Below are 18,165 nucleotides of genomic sequence, written 5' to 3' on the forward strand. Positions count from 1 at the left end.
CTGATTAAAAAAGGAAGACGCATTAGGTCAATTTTCAGCATGTACAGGTTCCGAAGGGCAGCATTTTGCATATTTTTTTCCCTTTACGGTACTTTGTACACACGCCCTAAGTGTTCTTCGCTACTTTCGCGGAGAGAGGCGCTAAAGAGATCTTTTCACTCGGCCTCGTATAATTTGCAATATATTAACCGTGGCAAAGGTTCCCCCCCTCGACAATCGCTTCACTTGTCAGCGCTCCCGGTGCATGGCGCCCGCTGTCCGGGGGGTAATTTGACGACGCTCCCTCTTTAACCCTCTTGGTTTTGACCGTGCCTTTCTGCAACCCGCGCCTGCGCCACTGTCACAGCCGCACTGAGCTCCAGCGCCCGCCCGCCTGCCCGGCTCCATCCTCCGCACTCTGCCCCTTTCCGAGCCGCTACTCTATCTGTCTAACAGCGCAACTCACACCCAAAGGGGGGTGTTTGGAGCTGGGAGGAAGTTCAGAACTAGGGCCCCGGACAGAGACAGCCATTGCCACTGTGATCGCTGCAAACATCCCGGAGACAGCAGCCTGCATTGCAGCCATGGAAAGAAAGGTAAGGAGTTGGCGCCGACATCGCATTGCACAGCCTTACGACTCATCATCCCCGTTTATATAACAGTCGCCTCTGCGATGCAAATTATTTTCTAGCCCACCATTAAGAGTGAGTGCCGCTCGGCCCAGCCCACTCTGGCATCGCCGGGCACTTTTTCGCTTCCATCTACTTTGTCCGTCTGTTGAAGCTGCGGTCAGAGAAATGGGACGATATTCAATATTAAATATTTCAATGCACACTAGAATATGCACCAGATATATGCTTTTATTTGTTTTGCATAAAAATAATTCATTCTAAGAACTGAAAAACATACAATAACGGGAACATTGGGTTGTTTTCTAATGTCTGCGGTATTTTCTGTGCAAATGGAAATATTAAAATACTCGCATCACCCACCTCTTTCGCTCTTAACCCCTAGTTGCCCCCTGCACAGCCCTTTTTGCCGTTTTGCACAGCGCTCCAGACAAAGAGTCTTATTAACCCCGGCTAGACACTTGATGAGTTGCAATCAGCTCCCCTTGCAAACACACAGAGACACACACACACACAGGCTCCATCTGTTTTTCTGTTTCCTAAATGACGGGGAGGTACCTGTGCTGTCATCTTGCCCTAAATACAGCGCAAGTGATCAGGAGTGCAGCAGCCGATAAACAGGTTGCCGTACCACAATGCATGATGGGCTCTTTGCCTAAGAAGATTACACAGTATAATTACTGCCGACGTACAAACTGATCGCAGTAAAGGCACCAGGAGCCCAGGTTTCTCTCACTGCTTAACTTTTAAAAATAAGGATAATTTTAGTGTCAGGGCTCTGGTGCTGGATTATGCCATATTGAAAGACTGTATATTAATGAATCAGCGGCATATACCGTCAGAAGGAATGGCCGGGTGCGTTCCGTGTGGTCTTTATGAAAACACTGCTGGTTGCAGTGGGTAGATCTTATCCATAGCTCTGTGGGGATGCGGTGGAGGACCTCAGAGAGGTTGGTGTTTTGTTCTACAAGGCTTTCGGAATTGGGAGGAGAAAAAAAAAAACACCATTCGTTCATTTTCACCAGCCCAGGACATGGCTGGAAGGTGTTCAGGGCAGAGCATTTGGGCGTTTGCCTCTGTGATATGATCTGTAAGTTTGGGGAGAAAGAACTCAGAGATGAGTGCTGTTTTACATGTAAATACAGCCTCCATTAAAGCAGATTCTTCAACGTCCAAGTACCTTTAGGGTTTTTGGAAGGTTGGCTTGATATATCGAGTTACTCACCTTCGTCTGATATGGACCTTGTCCAGTTGTGGGATTAAGAAACCCAGGGATTATAGTTGACTGACTAAATGTTTATTTTAAGGCTGAATTAGAAGGTTTTGGAAACAGTTTGGCATCAGGAAAACAGTGACTACAGTCGGATTTTCTCTGTTCATTAGATTAGTTCTAAATATTTCCGTGGACAACAGTTTCGAGTATGAAATATATATTTGATTTTTATTGCCAAGTAACATTGCTTTGAACAATCTGGCTACCTAAACAACTTTTATGTTGTTTGAGTAATATTTGTCATATTTCATTGTTTTGTACTAAAATAAAGTTGATGTGTAAAGTTGATGTTGCACTTGGCCATAGTGTGAGTATGCTCTGTGATGGACTGGCATCCCATTCTGGGCGCCCCCTGCCTTGTGGCCTGTAATGGACTGGCATCCCGTCCAGGGTGTCCCCTGCCCTGTGATGGGCTGCCATCCAGTCTAAGATGTCCCCTGCTTTATGCCCTGTCATGGACTGGCATCCCGTCCAGGGTGTCCCCTGCCCTGTGATGGGCTGCCATCCAGTCTAAGATGTCCCCTGCCTTATGCCCTGTCATGGACTGGCATCCCGTCCAGGGTGTCTCCTGCCTTGTGTCCTTGGTCTTTATAAGGACCATGGTAGGGTTTCAATTTTCATTTAGAGCTGCATGATACTAGGAAAAAAATCAAATATCGCAGTGTGATTTTTTTTCTGCAATAAATATTGAGATATTTAACTAAAAGAAAAAAAGAGTTGGAAATTCACCCAAAATAAAGTACATTATTATCTACCGATATAGTCTATTACAGTTCTACGGTATTCCACCATATTTTGGATCTTGGATCTCTTGGGAATTTTTTTTGGGCTGCTTTTGAAAATACTGTTAAAATACCCTGCACCACGGTATAATGTATGGACAGCATAACAATATGAAAAATTAGATACTGCTCAAGCCTCATTTCAGTCCAGCTGAGTGTAGTCCTTGCAGTGTTACAGTTGCATAACATAACGTTACACATTCCGCAGGTCTAACATACATCCAATCATGGACCATATATCAGTATTGATACCGGAGTCCATGGTTATAGTGAATGAAGTTAACATTGTCAGCGTTCTTTCCTTTTCAGGAGTTTCTTCTCTCCTCTGACTTCCTGGCATTTTTTTACATTCAAATTATTTGCGACTATAACATGTGACCTGTTATGTCTGTCATTTATATATCTGTAAAGGGCTCTAGGGCAGCTGTGTTGAGTTGGCAGCGATGTTAGTAGAATCTTAAGGTCTGTTAATGCAGACTGTTACTAAAGCATCATGTCTGGGTGTTCAGGAACAGAAACACAGCCTCACATCTGCAAGCTGGATGTTTCTGACATTATCGTAATATGTTACACATTGTCCAATATTGTAGTCAGGAAAGAGGGCTTCAGTCAGCCTGTTTTTTCAATACGATCATGTTGCATCGCATCTAATTATCTGAACAGTGTTACTAGGTGCTGGGACTTTGCCATTGTAATATTAATGTACTGGTATTTAGCCTTTCATTCGTTCTCCATACCCACTTGGTGTCCATCCTAGGCAGCTCAGGGCAGAGGAGATGCTGGATGGGACACACACACTGGGAAATGTAGGGATGCCAGTTTACCTAACGGCAAGCATTTGGACTGTGGGAGGAAGCCCACACAAACACGTGGAGAACATACAAATCCCGCACATGCGGAGGACCAGGAATCAAACGCACCACCCTGGAGGTGTGAGGATATAGAGGTGGCCGCTGAGGCACCCTGCTGCCTTCGTATCCCCATCGTATCCACATCATATCCTGACATTTTATGAAACACCCTCCCCCAGCATCTGTCCCCTTTAAGGCAGCTTTTCAGTCAGTTACTTGCGATAACCGCCCTGTAATACCTGCTCTTGCGAATCGTTGCTTAAGCACTCCGATGGTGCATTTTCCATAAGCCACTTAGAGCAGCATCAAGCATGATTCCCTTGCCAGTAGCTGGAAGTACTAGTTTAAAGCGGCATAAAAACGTTTCAGGATGAGATTCTGTGACGGTAACATTTTTGCCTTTTTTTGTGGTATTTTTTATTTCTGTAGAAAAGGGAGGCGATTATGAGAGACTCCGTGGGGGGGATGAAATTGTACCTTCAGACTCGAAACTCTGTGAATGTTGAGGAATGGATTTTGTTGATTAATACTGACGTTACTGAGGCATGACAGTTAGACTTTTGGCATTTTTTATTTATTTAGTAGATCCTTTTATCTAAAAAAAGGGTTAGCAACCAAACATCCTAATGGACCACACACCGCCCCCCAGTAAGACCCAGATGTTTTTGGGTTGCACTCCACATCTGGGATGAGACCCACCTTCCCACAGCTTCTCCTAACCTCTCGCTCTTTCGGTGTAGCTTCCTGTGTGTGTGTCTGTCACCCACCAGTCCCTTGCTGTTTGGCTTTTGCCGTACCATAGTAAGGCCCCCTGCTGTAAATTCGCCACTTGTCCTTCTTCTGGTGGATTTGGTCTGGCCTGGAATATTGATTTTCCATACCATGTTAACGAGAACTTTCCCGGGTTTGGTTTGTACCTGCAGCATGATATACATGTTCCCAAGCCCAGCAGGGGGCGATGGTCCACCCTCTGCTGCTGCTGTTGTATGTGTGTGTGTGTGTGTGTGTGTGTGTGTGTGGTCCAGGTATACATTACATTGAGGGGACTGAATGTCCCACCAAATGTGATAAAAAAAAAAAACCTGTTATTCTGACGTTGTTTGATGTTAATGTTTTAAAAATTTGTGACTGCAATCAAAAAACTAAAAATGCAAAAGACTTGCATTTTTTTGGTTACTTATGGTTAAGGTTAAGGCTGGGTGGGGCTTAAGGTCATCATTGATGGGATTAGAGTTTTTCCCATAGAAATAAATGCACGGTCCCCACAAAGATATGAGTACAGGTGTATGTTTGCGGGTCTGTGTGTGTGTGTGTGTGTGTGTCCATCTCCTCGGGTCTGACTCTCCCTGTTTTTCCTGGGATATGTTGTCTATATTCTGATTGGCCTGTGCGACTGTGCTTTCTCATTGGTTCACGACTGACCAAAAGGAAATAGCTCTAGCAGATTGAAATTTATTATTGAATATATGGAATTTCCATCTATCAGGCGTCTGGTCTTAAATTCAGGCACACAGCGTCAATCCAATGTCAGAATGTGATTTATTTTATCTGGAGCCAGCAGACATTGGGGATTCAGGCTTACTCTTAAATCTGATGCAGCAGAAAACCGTTACCGCTTCATGTAATTTGAACTAGACAGAAAGCGACAAAGGAAATTTAAAAAGTGAATTAAATGTTTGACTACAAATCATAAAAATATTTCTGTCATGTGTATCATTGTATCAGTTTCCAGAGACCATCATTTTAAATATTAGAGATGAACTGGTTTCAAATAAGGTTAGGGTTAATTTTTTTTTTAAATATACTATTTGATCATCTATCTTTATTTGAGAACCAAAAGGCCCTCAGTCTTCATGTAATTCAGCGAAGAGCTTTCATAAAATTTAGTGCACAGAAATGGTACATATTTAAAGACCTGAGAGTGTTTTGGAAATTTGCTTTTCATTAATGAAAATCTTGCATGACTGTGGTGGGATCCCTGTGGTGGGATCCCTATGGTGGGATCCCTATGGTGGGATCCCGCCACTCTGCATGCAGTAAACAGTGGCAGAGCGATCACTTCTGTCGCTTCGGCCTGGGCGTGCTGTGACCCCCGCGATCCGCTTTGCCCGGCTCTGCCGTTTGCTACAGATCCCAGGGGAGCAGATCTGTGCAATTAGACACTTGGCATACGACTGCGAGTAAACACGGCGTGACTGTCTCGGCTCGCCGCGTTAATTGATAATTAGGACTAATATGAATATGAAAGGGTCTCATTAAGTAAACTTTCTGGGGGGTGACGTGTACATTACCATCAGCCCCAGGAAGACTAACGTCACTATGCCCTCCAGTGCTTTGTTTTGATGTTGCTCACATTCATTACTGACTCAGCCGGACACAAATCAGGATTTTCAGCATGTGTTGCTGATATTGCTGGAATCGTCGTCATTAATTTAGTGCATTTTTAGGTCAATCGTAAGTTTAAATGGAAACTTGTATACAGACAATGACATAATACCAGTGGGCCAGACTTGTAGTAAGTGCACTCTGGAATAACTAATAAAGCCACCTAAATGATTAAAGAACCCCCTCGGAATGGGTAGATGGTGAGGAAAAGAAAGAGAAGAAGGTTAGAATAGAGAAGAGAGATGGCAGTTTCGGATGGGAAGAAAGAAATGAAGAATGTACTGAAATTTCAACCCACCCTCCTTTAACACATGCATGTAGACTGTAATAACGGCTAAATTTCCCGAAGGTTCCTCCAAAACGGAAGGCTTTGTGAGAACGCTTATCTGCAGGGTTCCGTTTTTGTATTCTTGGAATAGACGAATCAGCCACTTCTTATGAATGGAACAATTTTGAAGATCGATGGAGATAAAGAGGTTCGGTGGAAAACAGGCAGGAGTTTGAGGTTTTTTTAGAGTGGTAGCTGTCAAACAGGTCGGGAATGGAGGGCTTAAGCTTTGGGGTCTTTGGTGTTTGGGTGGAGTAACGTCTTTGTGGTGCAGTCACTGAGGTGACATCTACAGGGAGAAAGGGGACCGAACCACTTCGATGGGGGAAGGACCCTCCTTCCATCCTTATCCTTCCTAAATCAGAGGAATGCATGAAGCTACCCAGGGACTTTTCATTCTCTCCATGGCACAAACTGAACATACCAGCACTGATGGATACTTCAAGGACACGGGGGTGACCGGCCTGATATACCACCTGCCTTCTAGCTCTCCAGGTCCTCAGACCATTGCGCAGTTTCCCTTTGAGGAAGCAGCTCATTTAAATACTCGGCCGTCTAGTGAAATAAGTAACATTCGGTCATTTTCTTTGTTTAACTTCAACCAGAATCATTTGCACTTCAACTTCTTTACATTATCAGGCTCTATCCAGCTTCCAGCCACTGGCCAGGGTTGTGGGCTGGCATGTATAAAATCTGAGTCATTTAATTTATCCAAAAACGATGTGCATTTTTTGAGAAAGCAGGATTGGACAGTCGCTGGATTAATTGGGGTTAAGGGCCTTGGTCAATGGCTCAGTGCTGAAATGGCTCTGCCAATCTTGGGTTCTGAACCGGCAACCATCTGATCGCAAGCAGAGCCCCAGCCCACTGAGCCTCACACCATCCCTGGCTATTTATTGATTCTGACCAATGGAGCTTGAAATTAAAATTACAAGCACTTGCACAGCTGGAAATCTAGAAGGGCTGTGTGGCTCAGGGCTGCTGCTCATGGGTGCAGTTTTTTTCTCGTCGGAATTTGAAATCGCCCCCTACCCCCCCGCTCTCCATTCGCATACATACCTGCACCTATAGTTGTCTATAGCTTGTCCTCTGCTATTGAGCAGAGATTTAGCTTCTTTTTATGAGTGCGTGGGCGTGCCCTGGAAGGGGAGGGAGGGGGGCGCGGTCTGGCCCCCTCATAACGCTAAGCCCTGCTCGAGCCGTCCACCGCTTTGTGTCCCGGGCTCCTGGCAGGGGGACGCGGACAATGCACTTCCTTATTTGGAGGGCCAGGAATTCGGTAATGGCGAATCGGGGCTTTGCGCTCTGCCAGTCAGGAAATACCCCACGGCCTGCCGCTCCTGAGGAACTGGGCTGGGATGCAGGGCTCTCAGACAATGAGCCAGACACAGAATTCTGCCTCTAGGAACATGTACAGTGCTCCTCATAACCGGCGTCAAATCTAAATCAGCTTTAACCTATGTGAAAATGATCTCAGCCTTTACATCATTTAGGATTGTATGGGTATTTAACTCTATACCAAGGAACAGATGTGACATGTATTAAATCTCCAGAATAGATGTATAAAATCCTTCCATTTTCACGGAGGTGGAATAGCCCAGGACCTGCACTGCATGGTCTGCCTGAGATCCGTCTGCTGCATTACTGTGAAAACGGTAAAGAAGTTGCAGAGTTTAATGTGCTGCATTTCTCAGTAACCTTCAGTGCTGAGCTGCACGAGGAGCATTAGAATCAAAAGCTTTTTAATTTATCTGTCGAAACGGATGTTAGGTGGAGTGTGAAAAGGAAGCATCTGATTAACTGGTCATTTAAGTCGCTTATATATTGTTGTATGCTTTACATGCATGTTGCTGTGTTTGGATAGATGTAAATGTGATTTATGGAGAGAAAGTAATTGATGCGAAGGCTAGGAACCGCTTGTAGCGGGAGTGTGATGTGGAGGTGATGTGGAGGTGATGTGCAGAACTCCCTGACTTCCAGCTCTTCACACTCTGTTTCGGAGCGTTATCCACATGGGAAATAAAAACACCAGATTTCATTTTAACAAGCTGCAAACTGGCAGAGTAAGCGGCCGGACCATGACCAGCCCGCCCCTGTTATTAAGCTTTTTGGGCACATATGAGCGGGCAGGACTGATCTCAGGAAGGAGCGGAAGATCAGAAAAATTGCACAGATGATTTAACCTGGCAATTTAAACTCTCCGGTGTGTTGGGCCGTACTGGAGCATGCTTTAAATATTTATTTTATAATTTTACCCATTTCACATTGTGTTACTCCTGTTTATTGCATGAACTCTCTGCACTGGCATCCTGTACAGAGTGTACCCCACTCCTGCCTCCTATGCTGCCTGGGATAGAGTCCAGCCCCCCTCCCTTCCACATTCCTGACACCAGGAGAGGGATGGATATTTCAGCCACTGTAAAGAGGATGTGATGCTTCGGCTGCACGTGTGTGTATCAGCCTCTCCGGGGCGGCTTTGGGCGTGTGTGACATCGTTCGGGGAGACCTCCGCTGTCTCGGAGGGTCCTGACCGCCACCTCTGAGGCAGACTGTCTGCTTCCTCCAGGGCTGACCCATTTAAACATTAATGCGCTATAGAGAACCTGCACCGACTGGGTCATTTTCACAGCAAAACCAACACTAAGCACATGATTTAACATGATGCATCTTCAGTTAGAACGTTATATTTATATACATATAAATATGTGCGACCTACTATAATATTTTCAGGACATATATTCTTTTTTAGTTATTTATTCTTTTTACCAGCTGTTTTTTGTGAATTCTCCTTATGTGGGGAACTGAGCACGTTCTACTCTGGGTATTTAACCCTGTAACAACAACGCTGTAGTGACCGTAGTAGGTTTTTGATGTCCCATAACTAATTAATGTGAGTAAATTCGGGTATTCCAAGCTTTTTTCGCCCCAGGGTCCGATGGGGGCCTCAATGAACGGTCCACACCCCCCCCCCCCACCCCCCAATCTGCGTGTTCCTCTCAGACTCACGTCATTCTCCTGACTGCATGCATCTGAAAGATTGAGGATGATTTGTTGAACAGAACTGCCGCATTGCAGGAGAGGGGAAAAAAATGGAGAGGCTTTACTGGGGGGGTTCTGCTACGGAGTGCCAGTGGATTCTTTGGCGTCGGATCAGCGCGAGTACCCGGCTGAAACACTGTTTATCTTCAGCGGTGTTGATGCAGCCTTTCAGCGGCGTCTCCGTTGCTGCACTCACTAGACATAATGTTTGGGAGTCTGCAGAATTTGTGTCCCCATTTTGGTTTTACCAAAGTATCCGAAATCACATATCTGCTCTAAATGGAAAACCACTATTGAGACACGGCAAGGCTTTGTTAATTGGTGTACGTTAAGGGATATATCTGCTGAACTTTACAGTCTGCTGTGTCTGGTGCTGCTCTCTTGGTGGAGGACAAGCCCAAATCGATCCGTTCCTCTTGTTGACACCTTCGTCGGCCATGTTGGGAGACAAGAAGCGGTGATTCACATTCTCAGCAGCCTTCAGGCGAAACGATGGCTCAGATCATCGTGGAAAGAGCTTTCAAGGCGTTAAAATTTCTGTGAGGATAGTTCCTCCTGTGAAACCACGCCTCTTTGTTACGATGAATTAGGCACAGACCGAGAAAAGGCCAAAATGAAAACTAAAATCCAATTTCAGCCTCCCGTTCCCGTAAGGGATCCCCGCGGAGGACGATCCCACCCGGCCTGTTATGCCGAAAACAACCATCACTCACAATGGCGATTTTTTTTTTACGCTCCTTTAAAGTTTTGGAATCCAGATCGGATTTTGTGAGCACTGACCCGAGTAAATGAAGAGGAGAGGGGGGCCCACGTTTAGGGGCTGAATCTGAGCGCCCTGTCCCTGGGCCTCTTCCTGTTCAGCCCCACCACTCCCCCCCCCCCCCCCCAACTGTGACCACAGTGCAGGTATGCATGTGTACCTTCAGGATCCCTGCAGGGGTGGCCATCCAGCTCAAACTTAGCTATGACTTAGCGTTTAACAGAATGAGGTTTTTAACTTCGATGGGTTTTTTTCATCATGTAAAGCTGGATGCTTTAGGATTTCGGCTACACAGCCCAGCACCCCATCCTCCATTTGCAAAGCCCCACTTTGGACTGGGGATTTCTGTTCAGAAGGAGAACACTTTTCTGGTCGTGATATTTGTTTTCATTTATTTCTCTTCGAGCTCATTAGGTTGAAACTCTTTTTCCAGATTTTCACCCGGCGGTCAGGAGTGGTTCTGTAGAATAGGAGTCCATATTCCTCACCCCTGCAACCCTGCCCCCCCTGGGCTGCCTCAGATAGACCCCAGGCTCATGGCTGGAAGGATGGAGGGTTTGATGGTACGGATTCGAGGTGGCCAGGCTCTCTGTGGGATTGTTTTCCCCACTAAAGCTGCCCTAAGCACGAGTGCCAGCATTCAGCCTGAATCGGCTGGGGAATCTGAGAGGGAAGGGCTTGGAGTCCGTCAATGCCGCTTTCAGGCTCAGCGGGAGCATTTTCCGATGGAAATAGGTGGGAAAATATGTGAGAGATAATTGCAGTTTTGAAGGGGAACTGGTCCTGAATATGTCACAATGCTTTATTGTTGTCTGTGTGTTTTTTTATTGTGTTGGTTAGGTTACAATCAGTGTTTGAGACAATTAGTGTGTGAGAATTTAATTTATCACGGTCTGCATCTTTAGCGACGTGGGCGCCCCAGATTTAACAAGGCCGATCTCATTTCTGCCCTTTCAAATTACTCTTGGCTGCCCGTTCTCATTCTAGACTATTCACTGCTCCGGCACAGCTTGCCAAATCGCTTCAGGTTTCACTCTGCCATTTGCATTCTCTACCTGCTCTTAAAGAGACAGTATCCATTGTTCCTCGCGTCGCATTTCCTCTGGGTATGCCATGTAAGTGACCTCAGCTGTACTGAATTATTCACTCATTTCATTAATAATTTTTTTTTTTGCTTCAGCAAAAAGTGAAAAGCAAACATGTCTTTCTGAATTTTTTTTAGTAATCACTATGAAATCGATGCTTTAGTCACCAGAAACCCTTTCTAGATTGATAAAAGTTAAGGTGTTAAACGTGAATAATTTATAATTAATTAAAACGGTCGCGGTAGTAATTTTGATCATCTCTCTGTGTGTCTTAGCATATTGGCAGATTCATTCCTGAACACCAATGAACCGTAAATGTTGAGCGATCATCAGAAATCCATCCATCCATCTCCATTAAGCAGCACAGCATCACAGTGAGCCAAAGGGTTTCCCCAGGGGCACCCAGAACGAGATGCCTGTCCGCTCATTTAGAGACACCAGTACAGCTAAACTTTATATCTTATCATTACAGATAAATTATGTTTGTTTCACTGTATAGACCTTAATTCGACTGTATGTAAAGTATTCTGTTTAATGTTTCTTCTGCTTCTGATCTTTAAGCAAATGCACACATAAAACATCCACCCCTCCATTATCCATCTCAGCTTTTACAGCACAGAGCCTTGAGCCTGGAGCAAGATTGAGTCACCCGGCAGGGGACACCCTGGATGGGGTCCCAGTGCATTCCAGGGGACAGGCTCACACACACAATACGCACAGTTTGGGGAGACCAATTAGCCTAACTGTACGTCTTGGTTCAGCGGGCGGAAACTGGAGCAGCAGGAGAACATGACAGCTGTACCCACCCAGCAGGGGGCAGTATTCAGACCCCCAGCCCTGGAAGTACATGGTTTTGTACTTTTCTTGCATTCCTCCTTAGGCTAACCTAGACATTTCAGACTGCCGGTCTGAACTTCTCAGAAAATATCACTAATTAAATGTTAGCATTGAACAGCATGCCGACAACCTTCTCGCCATGAGCAGTCTTTGTTCAGTCTTTGTTTGTGGTTATTTTTTCCATTTATACCAATACCATTCCCACAGAACACCGCGTTCTGATTGGATACGATGCATGAAAGGGAGTTTTTAAATGTTAGGTATTTGGATATAGTGGGGAAAAAATCACTCCATGCAAGTACCGGGGGGAAAAAATAAGAATGAAACATCTCCCTCCAGGAATCCTGAAGCCTCTCAGCCTAATGCATCGCAATTCTGAGCACGCAGTAGGTCCCTTTTCTGACCAATCAAACAAGTCAGCACAACCAAGAGTCTGATAAACTTCCATTAGTTACTCATGGATTTAACCTTTACTACAATAATTTTTTCAACATGTTTTTGTACTCCTGGGAACACGGTATCACTCCGTATTGCACATTCTGTGAGCTTCAACCGTAATGGGACATATCTGCAGTTCACATAATTGTTTTCAGCTTATATTTTTGCCATTTTATGGTGAAATTGATGTTATCTATAAGCCGTAAGTCATTTTCCCGTGACCCTGACCAGGATAAGTGGCTAGAAGATGGATGGATGGAAGTGATTTTGATCTGGGAGCTTGCGTTGTGTGCTCTCCAGCACCCTCTGTTGGAGGAAGGGGGAAGTTGCGAGAGAACGTGATCTGTCTGGAAGACGGTTATGCGACCTGAACACTGCCAGACAGACAATAGAGTCCATGAATAAGTAATGTATATGAATATGGTAATGAATGCGGTTCAGGGAATTCAGCGCGTGGGTTTTACAGCCAGGCCGTTCTGAGGTGCTCATTCCACGCTTTCATACTCCGCTGAAAGTAAAAAAAAAAAAAAAAACACAGTAACCCACAAGGTCATGCTAACTGGTGACAAAGGAATACATTTCGAAGACTGGAAAACAACAGATGGGGTGAGAGAAGCATAAGCGGCAGCGGGAAGACGGCGTGTGGGGACCGGTGGCAGTGACGTATTCCAAGTTTTGACCAAACCCTCAACTTAAACGGTATACAACAATGTTACACAAATATTTTCCCATAGCTGGTAGGCAGCTCACAATCAGAAAGATGGCGGAATTATTTCTGTCCTTTTGAAAATGTTCATTTAAGTCTCCCTATAATCTTGGTGCACTCATCCTGCTCCCCCGTTATCGAGGACAGGATTATCTTCCCTGGAATACAAGCCTGCTGCCCCAGAGACACAGAATGAGAGGGAGAGAGGCAGCATGGGTCTCCGTGGTCTTTCACTAACCACAAAGATCCAGGGCCGTCTCCTGCTGGGCAGGAATGCCCAACGGAGGACCGGTCTCTGCTCCCCCTGCAGGCCTAAGACCTAATTACAGCTGCCTTCCACGGCTTGTCCCTTTGAAGCTGCGCTCTCCCCCCTCTCCTCTTACGGAATGGGATATTACCATTTGGTGTAGTTGGTTTTGGAGAGTGAAGGAGACAGGGGGGATCCGGCAGGGGGGATTTCGACACACGGAGTGCATTTGCCTATGCAAGGCCAGTCCCCTTCTGCTGGCGGTTTTCTCCCACGTGGGACTGGCAGGGTCACTCGTGATGTTTGTACTGCCGCGCTGTTGACTTTAACTGTGTACTGTGATTTGCTGCTTAAATAAACTTAACAAGGGGGAAATGTGCTCTTGTGCACTAATACGCTGTGTTTTCTAGGCAAATTTCATTGCAACTATGACTAAATTATTTAAATGCACTGCTATTATCAGTTACGATTCCATTCTTATATACTAATGCTGTATTAGATTGTATTGCAGTGTGGCCAAGCTGGTATGCTTGTGCCACAGAACCAGGGAATCTCTAGCTCTTTGTGTGTATTTAGGGTTTGTTTCAGGTTTCTTTGAGTCTTTGGTTATTTGTTTATAGCCTGGTCAGATATCCAGTGTTTAAGGTGAGCTGCTGAGCTGCGAGTTTCCCATCAGTATGAGTGTCTTTGCATGTCCTGTGATTGGCTGGCGTCCCATCCAGGGTTGTCATGTGATTGGCTGGTGTCCTGTCAAGGGTGACCCCACCTTATTGTCTGCTCCAATGCTCCGGACAACCCGTAAATTTGACAGGGTAAGTGCCCATTGAAATGGCCGAATGCGTTATATTTCAGCCTAATATGAAATTCAATGCAATTTAATATGAAGCGCAATGCAATTTAAAAAATTCAATTTAAGAGGAAATATAATGCAATATATTTGATATACTTGATGGGAGAAACTAGATTGTTATTATTTCCTTTTGAATATGATTTTTTCCCCACTACAATAGCCACATATATTACAGCAGTTATTGAGTCACAGTAAATTCATTAGGCTGAATGTCAGGTTACTGTGTTATGGGTCGTATTATTCAGATGATAGCTCTCATTCATAGGAACGAGGCCGGTCTCTAAGGATATTTTTACCCATTTAGCTGGAGTGATTTGTCTGAAGTACAGATCTCCAGGGTATGACAGCAGGGCTGCTGGCAGGGACTCAAACCAGCGACCATCGGGATGTGTCGCTACCCTGCTACGCTACTCGCTGTGTGACAGTCGCGTTTCCTGCTCTGTCCGAGCCACTGTTCACCTTCGAGCGACACTACGTTAATTTCCCTTTAAAAATCCACAGAATCTTGAGTTTCTTGATGGGAATGTTAAGGTTAATTAATACATGATTGTTTCATCAACATTCTGCCTTTCACTAAAATAAATGCAACTGAATATAATGCGACTAGTATCAGGTAATATAAAGTCAGATTTGGAACGGTTAATAATAATGAATGGAATGGTTAATAATAAAAAAAATGAATAATTGAAATTAAATCTGATGTATGTAGAACATTGTTCCCGACTTGAGAGTTTGAGTGGGTGGCCAGTGGCGACCTCTGCTGGTGTCTTCCATAAATTGCAGCTTTGAAACCTGCCTCTGAAATATATATTTCCTGAATTTCTCTTCAGTCTTCTTATACCGATTATTTTTTATTTGACCATAAGTGGCAGGTCAGCTGCATATGTATACCTGTTGAGCACATCATGAGTTTCTGGAAGAATTTTTCAGTTCATCTCCTCGACTCCTGTGATTGTGCTGGGCAGCTTCCAGTTCACTTTGTAACATTCGTATTGTATTGTGTTGCCATGGTGACAAACAGCAGCATCATGAGGTGAATGAAAGTTGTCTGTGGTCTGGCCTTTCAGACTCTGGGGTCAGCCGATGGTGCTGATGATGCGTTTACCTCAAGGCAGCTTTGTTGTGGACTACTGCTCCTGCTTCCGGTGTGAGCTCTGTGAGGCATTGTGGGTAGAGAATCAGGTGGCAGGTAACTGCTATGTCGAAATCACTTAGCATTTAGGTCACTACTGCTGAGTGCTACATAGAAACGTCACCTCTGCCCGTTCTCTTGCATTTCCTCCATATAAAGGGATTAGCCAGGTGTCTCGCTTGAATCCTCAGTGGACTCACTGTTTCTTCTGCTTTCAGCTCCAAACCCCCGGTGCCTCGGGACTCTTTTTCCTACTGAGTTCGGCACTTAGACATTCTGACATTCTCCATGGCCACCGCTTTGCTGTAAATGCCTTAATTGGCCCATGACGGGAAAGGTCCAAGCATTCCCAGACCGGAGGTTTGGCGGAAAAGTCCCGGCACAGATTCTCAGAGCACGACATTCCGACGTGAAGGACAATGTCAGCCTCTCACTTCGGACGAATCTTTAATATCCACTGTTAGCCTCATTCACGCAACTACTACAGCACAACTATTAAAACTACGTTTAAAGGCATGTGGATTGTCGTGTTGCTGCATTAAGCACAACCAACCTAGCATAAGTAGATCCTAAATATTGTTCTCCATTTTTGTATAGTGAGTCAAAACTTATATACCCAGTCAGCTTCAGGATTATTACGGGTTAGTGATACTAACCTTCATGTATGATGTTTGCTTTATCATGTGCGCAGAAGAGTCACAGCGCTATCGAATCCTGCAGTGCGGTTTGGTGTCTAGGGGTTCATGTTCGTTTGTCCCACTTTTAGGGCCCTGGGTGATTGGTTGGGAGGAGTCCAGGGTGGCAATCATATTAGGGAAAGTCTCTTTGGCCCTGGCCAGTTTAAGCAGCCCTGCACCTGATTGGCCGGAACAAAGGCCCGCCTACTCGGGTGGTGCTGCCCTTCTCTCTGAGCCCCTGGTCAGAATCTTTGGGATGGACACTACGACCATAACTCCCCACCCAACCCCCCTCCCCCAAATGTTATCCAAGTATTTCTCTCTGTTCCTTTTGTCTTATCAGTTAGTCTGCATCATTTTTTTTTCTTGTCATTTACAGAATTGGGAAGTCAGTGCCACCGAATCTGAATTTTGTTACTTTGTAACAAATATATCAAGTTAGATTTACATAGAAAGAACAACTCAGGTGAATTAAAGTTAGATAGTGAACTTGTAAGGAAAAGCCAAAAAAAATCACCGGAACATGAGCTGTGTTCACCTGTGACATTATATCACATTGTAGCCAAACCATTGTGTAAGTTTGTAAATCGTTATTTATGTCAAATCTGGATCAGTGCTTCAGTTAGAAACATTATGAACCTGCCATAGAAACAGTTGGCATGAGATTCTAACGGAAAATATTTTTAGCCAGGGAAACTTGATAATGCCTGACAATTCCTGGTTGTTTTAGAGTAAAAACTTTGGAAGCATAAGTGTCATCAAACCGGGAGATTTTGGGAGATGCAGGAAAAGGACCATGGCCCCTTTAAGCAGCTTGGCTCCTTTTAGAGACGAGCGCTTTCTGGCGGGCGGCTCGCGACCTGGCGGCTCGTGCTCCTCAGCAACAAACCGTCAAGGAGAACGGCGAACTTCCCCAGCCGGCACACAAACAGCGGGGGGGCGGCAGCCAGTCACACCGTGTGTCCTTATCAGCCAATGGAATGCAACAGCTGCGCATGGGGCCCCGAGGGTGGGCCGGCCGGAACCCCCCTGACAGACCCCCGCCCTCCCCTCCCCTCCCCTTGCGGGGCGAGTGAAAGGCAGCTCAACTCAAAAGTGCAAGAGGCACAGAGAGCGACTTGGCTGGGTTACACATTAAAAACAGTGGAGGAGAGAGAAAGGGAGAGGAAGGGGGGACGGGAGCGAGAGAGCAGGGCACTTTGAAAGGAGGAGGAGGAGAGACCACACTGAGGGGAAGAAAGAGAGGGAGAGGGAGAGACAGAAGGGGGGCAAGGAGGACTGGGGCAGAGAGATACGGGAATACTCAATGGCTACAGAGGAGACGGCCGGGGGTGCCCGCAAAGCCACCAAGAGCAAACTGTTTGAGTTCCTGGTCCATGGAGTGGTGAGTTGGTCCCGTCAGCGCGCGCGTGTGTGTGTGTGTCGGTGTGCACGTGTGTGTCGGTGTGTGCGAGTGGGAGAGCGAGCCCCCGCGAGCCCCCGCGAGCGCCGATAGCTGGGAAAGCCGCGTGAAGGTTATTTCCAGCCTCCAGAATGCCATTTCGCTTCTTTTTAAAGACAAGGGGGAGTGGAGAGGAGCGGAGAACGAGGGAGGGAGCGAAGGAGAGAGGCAGCGATGGGGAGGCTGAGGGAGCAGGAGAGGCAGCCGGATCCCCGGGCGTCTGAGTCTCTGCCGGGACCCGACAGGAGATCCGCACGGTCACTTTGTACAGCTTCAGACCTGACCGGTTCTCAGTGACTCCGGTTCTGGTTCAGAACAGGCTGTACAGGAGCCCACAGGGCCAGTCTGATCAGCATCTGGGGAATTAACTGTCTTTTCCTGATGCATCGCTTTATGTAGGAGCCGGACAGCCTCCCGCTCTCACTGACTGAGTTAAACATAGTGTGTGGGGGGGGGGGGGGGGGATAAACTCAACAGCGTCTCTCTATTTTGGTACAGTTTAAGTTTAGATGATGTTTACCTCATTAGTGACTGGCTGTCTGTGTATGTTTTCATTGATAAACAACTTTTTGGTTAGCCTCTGGGACTGGCTCCTGACCCCCGCAACCCTGGATGGGATAAGTGGTTACAGAAAATGGATGGATGGATGGATGGAAGTTTTTGGTTCAGTTTGAGCACAGTCAGATGTACCACGTTACGGGGGGGCTCAAACTCAAACATTCGGCT

At 45.9% G+C, this 18,165-nt stretch overlaps 1 protein-coding gene across 5 annotated transcripts in view; it reads left to right on the forward strand.

Annotated features, from left to right (window-relative positions):
- Positions 1-371: 371 nt before the first annotated feature.
- The window catches only part of LOC125742373 (SWI/SNF-related matrix-associated actin-dependent regulator of chromatin subfamily D member 3), a 47,345-nt gene continuing 29,551 nt past the window's right edge, over positions 372-18,165 (forward strand). For 2 of the 5 annotated variants that reach the window (XM_049014308.1, XM_049014337.1), the window contains exon 1: positions 14,107-14,151. In XM_049014308.1, the coding sequence (XP_048870265.1) occupies positions 14,122-14,151 (30 nt within the window). In that variant the 5' untranslated portion in view covers positions 14,107-14,121. Of the gene's footprint in view, positions 576-14,106; positions 14,152-17,084; positions 17,383-18,165 lie in introns of those variants that run through there. The other 3 variants (XM_049014347.1, XM_049014317.1, XM_049014356.1) reach the window with 3 other exon arrangements.

Source organism: Brienomyrus brachyistius, chromosome 1, assembly GCF_023856365.1.
Source record: "Brienomyrus brachyistius isolate T26 chromosome 1, BBRACH_0.4, whole genome shotgun sequence".
NCBI classification, from domain to species: domain Eukaryota; kingdom Metazoa; phylum Chordata; class Actinopteri; order Osteoglossiformes; family Mormyridae; genus Brienomyrus; species Brienomyrus brachyistius.